Source organism: Conger conger, chromosome 1 (assembly GCF_963514075.1).
Source record: "Conger conger chromosome 1, fConCon1.1, whole genome shotgun sequence".
In the NCBI taxonomy this organism is placed as follows: Eukaryota; Metazoa; Chordata; class Actinopteri; order Anguilliformes; family Congridae; genus Conger; species Conger conger.
Window position 1 is genome coordinate 86,021,223 of NC_083760.1, and position 8,687 is coordinate 86,029,909.

At 37.2% G+C, this 8,687-nt stretch overlaps 1 protein-coding gene across 2 annotated transcripts; it reads left to right on the forward strand.

Moving 5' to 3' along the window:
• The first annotated feature begins 683 nt into the window (after positions 1-683).
• On the forward strand, positions 684-6,635 carry LOC133140448 (cytosolic 5'-nucleotidase 1A-like). Of its 2 annotated transcripts, none has more exons than XM_061260426.1 (7): positions 684-773; positions 940-1,017; positions 1,267-1,393; positions 2,972-3,079; positions 4,071-4,132; positions 5,776-5,901; positions 6,094-6,635. In XM_061260426.1, the coding sequence occupies exons 1-7, from the start codon at positions 747-749 to the stop codon at positions 6,427-6,429; spliced, it is 864 nt and encodes a 287-aa protein (XP_061116410.1). In that variant the 5' UTR covers positions 684-746; the 3' UTR covers positions 6,430-6,635. The 2 variants fall into 2 exon arrangements, with proteins under 2 accessions (XP_061116410.1, XP_061116419.1); XM_061260435.1 differs by having other exon boundaries at positions 1,300-1,393.
• The last annotated feature ends 2,052 nt before the right edge of the window (positions 6,636-8,687 follow it).

Consider the following 8,687-nt stretch of genomic DNA (forward strand, 5'->3'; position numbering starts at 1 on the left):
GAGGGCATCGTGTGGATAAAATGTTCATATACCATGTTCCGGGTATTTTTGAATGATCTAACATTCTACCTAAAAAAGAAAGTTTTCTTACAGGAAAGATTGCAATTGACTCTTCGGATTCAATTATCAGTTTTGATCCAAAGCATAAAAATAGTAAAAATCTAAAAAGAAAAAAAAGAAAAAAAAGGAAAAAAAAAAAACACAGCATAACAGGAGGGATAACCTACAACATTATATATAAACTGAACCCAAAGTAAATGTAGAATGTCATTGCTCTGCGTCAGCAGACACAGTTCCCAAGCAGTTTCCAGGGGAAAAATGTTTACATATAAGTTGACATATAAGTTCCAAATGTGTACCTCATTTCATTTGCAGGGAAAACAACCAACACATACGCTTGGGTTATCTTGGCAAGGATAAGAGCACACCTGGGTGTAGTTTGGTTGAAGAGAACGTCTCTTGGGCATTCAGGTTCCATTTGATTCTTCATGCAGCATGTAATTTGTTTGAAGAACAGGAAGAGACAATTCATTTCCTCTATACATAGCAGGCCAGGAACAATGAATCCAAAGATTGAATGAAAGATTATTTACATGGCATAATGCTATTTACCTGAGCATTATGGGAGGGGCTGATTCTCTCAAGTTAAAAGGCTCAGCAGGTTATAGACGTTTCAGTTGATGAGCAGACATCAGCAGGTTGACTTGAGTTAACACCAAATATAAAATCTAGTGTGAATTATAATTATGAGCAGCATGGAGACTAACAAACGTGTGAGTGATACATTTGATATCAGATTGATGTTATTTATAGGCCATAATAATAATTGTCATCTCCCCTGCTGCGTGAGCCAAACTTGTTGCTTGTGCTGCCCGGTTTATATTTTCTACGCATTATCTGTGTATAAAACTGTGCTTGCCTTTCTTGCTGTAACTCCAGGGACCAATGACCATCGCAGTGTCTGAAATATTGCTGATTAACATGGAGAAGCCAGGAGTGGCATTTCCCTTCATAAAGGTAATTAAGTGTTTTTTATTTTTTAAATTCCAATATTAATTGGCATTAACTAATGTAGTCACTAACATGAATTAATGATGTGCAAATACACAAACAAAGCTGGGACAGAATAACTTCTCAGTAGTTAAGAACTGACATTAATAATAATAATAATATATTATTAATTATTATTATTAATTATTATTATTATTATTATTATTATTATTATTATTATTATTATTATTATTGGCAATGTAATGTATTGAACAGGCCTTGGTGAACGTGAATGACCATTTCCACGAGCTTTACCCAGACAGTGAGTTTCCATTCCACATTGCACTGATGACTAAGAACCAGGCTCAGAAGCAACGCCTAAGAAACCACCTCAACAAGTTAGGTAGGTAGAGTACATTCATCTTGGCACAAATCCCTGCTACCAATATGTGTTTTAGTGTATGGCACTGCATAAATGTATGCTAATGCAATAGATATAATGGACAGTGTCATTATAATCAATGTCAAAGTACAACGTTGAAAGCACAGGAATGTTTAAAATGACTATCTGTTTTTGTAGTTTGTTTCTATGTTCATATGGTTTAGTCAAACATTCACTGAAAATTAGGCCTCTAGAATCTGTTTAAACTGATGATTTTAATCAAGCCAGCTAACCTATTACCAGCTAAACTTGTTTAATGTTCAGCACTCAGAATACAAGTGGCATCCACAGCTAGAAGTCCTCACTTATCCCATATGTAAATCAGATTTATTTGATTTATTGTGTTAATTATTATCAAATATATCAGTTATCATTTAAGGGGAAGAAAAATATGTGAAAAGGCTGGATCGATCAACCAAGTATTTTGAGATATTATATTTAGCTTCTGTAACTACGGTAGTTTCATATAATATATGTGAAAAAATGATCAGAAACTATTTGAAGTAGTTAATTTAGATGTCAAGTAACCCACGTACAAAAAAATAACTTTAAAAGGAATTTTCTAAATGACCAATTTCCTGTACAAAATTTTTTTTTACTCTTCCAGCATATTCATTTTAAAATAATTAATCAATAAAACTAAAATGTGTCAAAAAAACCCTTCCCCAGTTATCAGGTCATTTATCACATTGAAATATAAAAACTCTGCCTTAATACACTGAGAGAAAAAAATATTCAAACTAATACGTGAATGTGTCCTTTTTTAATTATACATGCATTCATTTGCATATGCTCCTAAAGATAAATAAAAGATAAAATGCAAAGTGTCCGCATTCAAAATATAACAGAGATATAACATGGAGATTGGAGGAAAGGATTTGATTTCCCTATTCACATGTGGTACCTCCTTAAACTGTAGGTAACCTGCTGGATCACCTACACACTCACATCCAGATTAAGCTTTTGAGGCTTATTAACCCTTGTGTAGTCTTAACATTCTTCAATAAACCCCTAAAATAAATCAGCTTAATTGAATTTTATATTTTTCATGAATAAACAACCTGTCACTCATCACAAACTTTGTCATCAAATTTCAATTCAAAAAGTTGAATAAAGATCATTTAGGGAGTTTTCTCTGCTGTTAAACATAAGAAAACACAAGGATTAAGTTCCAACAAGTATTCAATTTCAATTTCAATTTTTATTTGTATAGCACTTTTTACAAAGGGCCTTTGTCACAAAGCAATTCACTGTCTTAAGAAATAGATTCACCTATTTCACCAAAATTCTCAGACCCACATGCAAGACTAAGGTGCCAACCAAGAACCAAATACAAGTCCACATTTTATGTAGTTGAATCAGGGGCAACAAGCTGACAAATGTACTTACTAATCTACTGAATTTATGTTGTTGGAATCAGGACTAAGAACCATGTTATTCCTCAAAATATTCATGGTTTTAGCTGCTTTCTAACTCTGCTTTGAACTGAATAAAAGTAACGGGATTCAATAATTCAAAATGTTTTTGTTTCCCCATTAGGCTTAAGTCAGGTTTCAATCCATCAGGATGACTACAGCAGCAAACCTGAACCGAAAGTACTCTACCTCTCCGAAGACCCTGGCAAAGCAGAGGAAGCCATTAAAACAGGTAGAGTTACAAACTCAGTATCACAAATCAAACTATAAAAGCTGAATGTTGCAAACACAAAAATTAACCACTTGTATATTTGTTTCCAAATTCTTTGTGTTCAGCTGTTGCAAGCATGTAATGTCCTAGGTGATACTGTATACTGGCCTGTATTTAAACAACCCTTTTCCTCAACATTAATTACAATTAAATGCCAGGATTACACATTTTCTTTACAAACTCAGTTTGACAAGTTAGTAATAGTGATTGCTGAACTCACCAAACTGTTATAAAATAAAAAAATATATATTTATTTTAAAAACATATATGTTTGAGTTTGAGAACCACTGCTCCACGGTACTGTAACACAGTGGCTTATGAACAGTGTTTTAACCCACTTAAGCCCACAGGCAACTATTGTTTCCGAAGTCATTACCACTCTCTTTCCCTCTGTAAATATTTTTTTACTCGACTATAGATGCTTTAAAAACAACTGGCAGGTAAATAGACAACTGAAGGAACAGATTTAAACTTCCGGAATGATGTACATCCTTCCTATTGTGTGGTGCGGTTTCATTCCTCCCGTTTCTAAGAAGCATGACAGAGGCAAAGTTCTTCAATAAAAGGTCAAATATAAGTAGTTAACAAGTATTTTCCATCTATGTTTTTGTAGTTTCCTAAGCAACATCACTAGTAACAACCAACATTTTATGTTTATGTAAGTCTCATAGTTTTTTCTATATTTAATTTAAAAAAGAAATCCAAGGTGTAGTCAAGGTTTTAATGAGGCATATGGCATCAAGGATTAACTAATTTAGGATACTGATCAAAATAATATATTTTTGTATTATTAAAACTGTCTAATAATGTCCAACCAACAACATTCAACTGAAAAACAAATACATCATTTTTAGGAATACCCTCTTTGCACAAATTTGCACTGCCTTTTATCATGGCGGCTGTAGTCGTTAATAAGCCTAAAAGAAAAACATGTCTCACTCCTCCAAAACAGGGCATGCAGCTGCCATCATGTTCCCTAATGACATGGGAAACCAATGGAATGAAGACAGAGAGGTACTGTGGGTGTGAGAGCACCAGTTTTCTGGATTTTTTGTTCACAGAAATGACAGTTCTGGAGAGGGGAAATATTATTCTATTCTGGATAGGGTTATTCTCTAATCGGATTTCTTTCTTTCTTTCTTTTTATGTTCGATGGTTGACACGCTGTATTAGTGAGTGTTATTTATGCTTCAATATGTCATGTCATGTGCTTTAATAATCGAAGGGGCTAAATTGAAATTATACAACGGATAGGTCCAGTCCATTGTCTCTATTGGTCAGTTTGCGGCCGTGCCAATATATTCGTGATATACGCACGGCTGAATGGAATGTTCACACATCTTTTAATATAACTCCGCGTTTGTAGATGACTGTTATCTACCTTGTAACCGGAATTAACGTTATAATAATTTCGCCGCAAGTACCCTAACTTTACTAAAGTAAAAGACAATGAGTGGTTTTAAAGTGTTCTTTGACCTCCTCGGGGATTTGGAAAGGAGTAGGAACGAAGCCTACCAGCAAGTGCGCCAAACGCCGGCTTAGCAAATGATGACTCTGTCATAAAGACGGTATGAGTTACATGAGTCTACATGAGTCTACAACAAAGACAAATTACTTGTGTGTCAGTGTCACCAAGTGTAACGTAAACAAGCTAGCTAGCTAGCGTTAGTGCAGTGAGGATACATTATCGCATGTAGCTAACGTTAGTACCATTGCTTCACTAGTGCAGTGGAGATACTAACCTTAACAATACTGTTGCTTGGCAAACAATAAACTACTGTTCAGCAGAAGAACACATTTACCATAAAACAAAAAGTTGTTCTTGTCTTTCTTTTGTGAAATTTAGAAAGCGTTATGGAACTCGACCCTGTGGTATATCGTGAATATTGGCACAGCTAGGGGGCTACGCACGATGCGAAATGGTTCTACTTTGCAACTTAGCGTTATCATCATCTCGCCGGTAGTAGCAAACGAAACGAGTGATTTTAAAGTGTCCTTTGACCTTCTCCGGGAGTAGGAACAAATAAAATACAACTATGGCAACATCCTCGGATCGAAATACCAGCAACACCATCAAACCCCGGCGAAGAAAATGATGACTCATAATGACGCTATGAGTTCTTTCAATAACTGCACGTTATCTGGCAGTGTCCAGATAAACGTCCACAACAAAGACAAATGACTTGTGTGTGTCAGTGTCCTCTGGTGTAACGTAAACTAGCAGGCTAGCTAGCTAACGTTATGTAGTGGGGATACATTATTGCAATAGTATATACGGTTGGATAATTCAGTTTGTACGTTTTGCATTCTAATAAGAAGTTCCCACCAGTTGTGATAAGTGCTATATTTTTAAGTATGTTTGCAGTGTTATATTTATAAAGAACACTACTTTCTCTCATAACACAGTCAAGCAGTCGCTGCATGGGTGAATAATCGACCCTGGAGTTGTGCTGGGCCTAGTAACGTCACATGTAGAAGCTATCCCTTCAGCAACTTGAAAGGCATACCTTACTAAATTTGTTTACTTTTCTAGAACTAGGCGGTTGCTTAAGGGATAGATTCTACGCGTGACGTTACTAGGCCCATCTACATGTGCCTCTATGCCAATAAAATGTCCAATAAAATCTTGTCTTTCCACCATCTTTGGTGAAATTCAGCTTTGCGTGGCATTTGACGGAGATGGCGTCCTGTTCTCTGATGAGTGTGAGATTGTTTATGTGGAGGAAGGGATGGAAGCCTTCAAACAAAATGAGAAGGATAAAGAGGACATCGCTATAGAAAAGGTATCGTCTCTGCCCTGCTCGCAGTCAGGCAAGCCACTACAACTCCAGTAATGTTGGCACAGTTGGCAAAGCAGAAGCGCCTTCACTCGTCGAAGGCTACTTTGTTTGGCTTTTGTGTTTTTGACTCTGGCTTACACAACTTAGGTTCGATTGAATGTGGTCTCTGACCAGCCCTGTGACCTTCATCCTCAGGGTCCCCTGAAGTGCTTCCTGGAGGCTCTCAGTGACCTGCAGAATAAGCTTCCTAGCGAGAGCTGGTCTAAAGTGCAGACCTACCTGGTGACATCCCGCAACCCGCTCATTAGTGGCACCAGGGCTCTGAAGACCCTGACCACATGGCAGGTGGACATCAGCCAGGCTTTCTTTGTCTCCAGGGCCCCCAAGGCGTCACTCTTGGCCACGATCCGCCCGCACATCTTCTTCGATGACAAGAGGACGCACATTGATAAGGCGCGTGAGCTGGGGGTCATCTCTGCCCACGTGCCTTATGGGAAAGGATATGCGACCGAGGGTGCCTGCAAGAAGTGATAAACCATGGGAACCATGGGAAAGTTAGAATGAGAAACTGATGTATTATTCATATTTTTATGAATATCTCAGTTGACTCATGATATATATATAGTCAATGGTTTGTTTAAAGTGCTCAAAACAAGGAGTGCTCTAATTTTAATTAATGCAAGCCTGTAATGCTATATTTAAATATAAACCTTTAAAAACATTGTTGTCAAATTTGACCTTTCAGAATGAGTCCAATTCTTCAGAATGGACAATGTTGTCTGTATTGTATTTATGCTCCACTATGCACTCCATACATTAGGCCGTCATATTGTATATTGCAATGAAGACACAAATAAATGGCCAGAGTGAGACGTCAGGGCTTTATTTGGGGAATATCCAGAGAGTGTAATCAAAAACAAGCAATGTTCATTCACGTAAATATCCAACCAGAAAACCAAAGCGCAGTACCGAGGGAGAAGGCAGTCTCATAGTCGGTACACCATGCGGGAAGTCCGGTAGCCAGGAAAGCTGTCAGCGTGGCAGAAGTACAGGCGGACGGTAGGCAGGCTCAGGGTTAATGATGGTGCAAGAGTCAAGACCGAAGTCTGCTCCGCAGGGCAAAAAGCACAAAAACAGCAGGTAAAGTTGTGGTACAGGTAGGCGATGGTCAACAAAACAGAAGTCAATAAACAATGCTCAATAAACAGACTTGGATCATATCAGGTAGACAAATGGCTTGACACTAACGCTCAAAAGATGCACTGACGAACAGGAGGCAAACAATTTTGCAAAGACAAGACATGAAACTGAGCTTTATATGCAGGTGAAGACAGGTGTAGACAATTAGCTGGAGAGCAGCAAGAGAATGGAAATCAGGTGTGGAGGATTGAAAGTTAACAAGGTAATTAGTAATCGTTAGTAATAAACCTATCCTGCCCTAGAATTAGTAAACAAAAGTGCACAAGAAACGTAAGGTAACATGAACACATGATTAGAATGTTAGTATTACCCAATCCTGATCTAGCGTTAGTAGATTAGTAAGTAGATAAGGGGAATTGAAACAATTAGGGTGTGAGTGACAGAAAGGGAGAGAGAGAAAGCAGGAATGCAAGATTTGCAGAAAGACATGAAAAAGTGTATGCTAATCAATGACCAGTACAACGGAACATGAAACATAAATTGTGACATAACAAGTTGGCGAAATACGACAATAAACTAAATAACATGACATGGCAAGACTAACAATTAAATTGTAACAACAACTAAACATGAAACATAACATGACATGAAACATAAAAACGTGGTGATACTAGACTAACATAATAAGTGACATGACAATGACATAACCAAGACAATAACTAAACATGAAACATGACATGACAAACATCAAACGTGACACAGAGAACATAATATGTGACCCGTTCTATCATAATCAGACATAATCAAGACTTGTTTTTAGCTGCTTTAGGCTTTCATCTTCATTTTGTCTAACAATATCTTGGCTTTCATAAGCTGTATGCCAAATTCAGAGTAAAAATATAGTTTTTAAGCTTTTAAACACAAGATGTCAAAATGAAAGTAACACTGGAGTTGTGCATTGTTTGGAGGCTAGCTTAGCTAGCTTGTCACCGTTCACCAATCACAAACAACCACATCAGCTGCATTCGTGGGCACATGTTAATGTATTTGTTTCATGGTCTGTATGTCTTAATAAACAAGAAGAAATGAACAAATGGTCTGTCATCAAGAAAAACAAACTATCAGGTAAGTATACACTAGCTGAAATGAGATAATAAACAAAACATATTGCTTGCATGACAAAATCATGACATTTGAATCATTCAAAGGAGATGGGCCAGACTGGTTGAAGCTTACAGGAATGTCAACAACGACACATTACAACAGTGGTATGTAGAAGAGCATCTCTGAACACGCAACGCATCAAAGTGAATAGGCTACAGCAGCAGAAGTCTAAAAATATGTCTAATAAATACCTAATAAAGTGCTCACTGAGTGTACATACATACATACACACACACACACACACACAGTAGAGCTGTTATAAATAATAAAAGGCAATAAAATGTGACAAGTGGCAGAGTATGTGGACAATGTTCATATTCCATGTTCCTGGTAAAGATCCACACTCAGCATTTTTAAACTAGGATGAGGTGAAAATATTCAACGTTTTCAGCACAGTATCTCATCAGTGGAAATGGTCTTAGGCTGACAGGAGTCTTATCCACCTAACCCTGTTCAGCCATCACGCTATTGCACGGATGCAGATG

Bases quoted from the DNA above. Each gene is read 5' to 3' on its own strand.
- LOC133140448 (XM_061260426.1), top strand. From the start codon at position 747: ATGAGCAGCATGGAGACTAACAAACGT. The intron at 774-939 runs GTGAGTGATACA...CTGTAACTCCAG, and splicing joins GCATGGAGACTAACAAACGT to GGACCAATGACCATCGCAGT. The intron at 3,080-4,070 runs GTAGAGTTACAA...CCTCCAAAACAG, and splicing joins AGAGGAAGCCATTAAAACAG to GGCATGCAGCTGCCATCATG.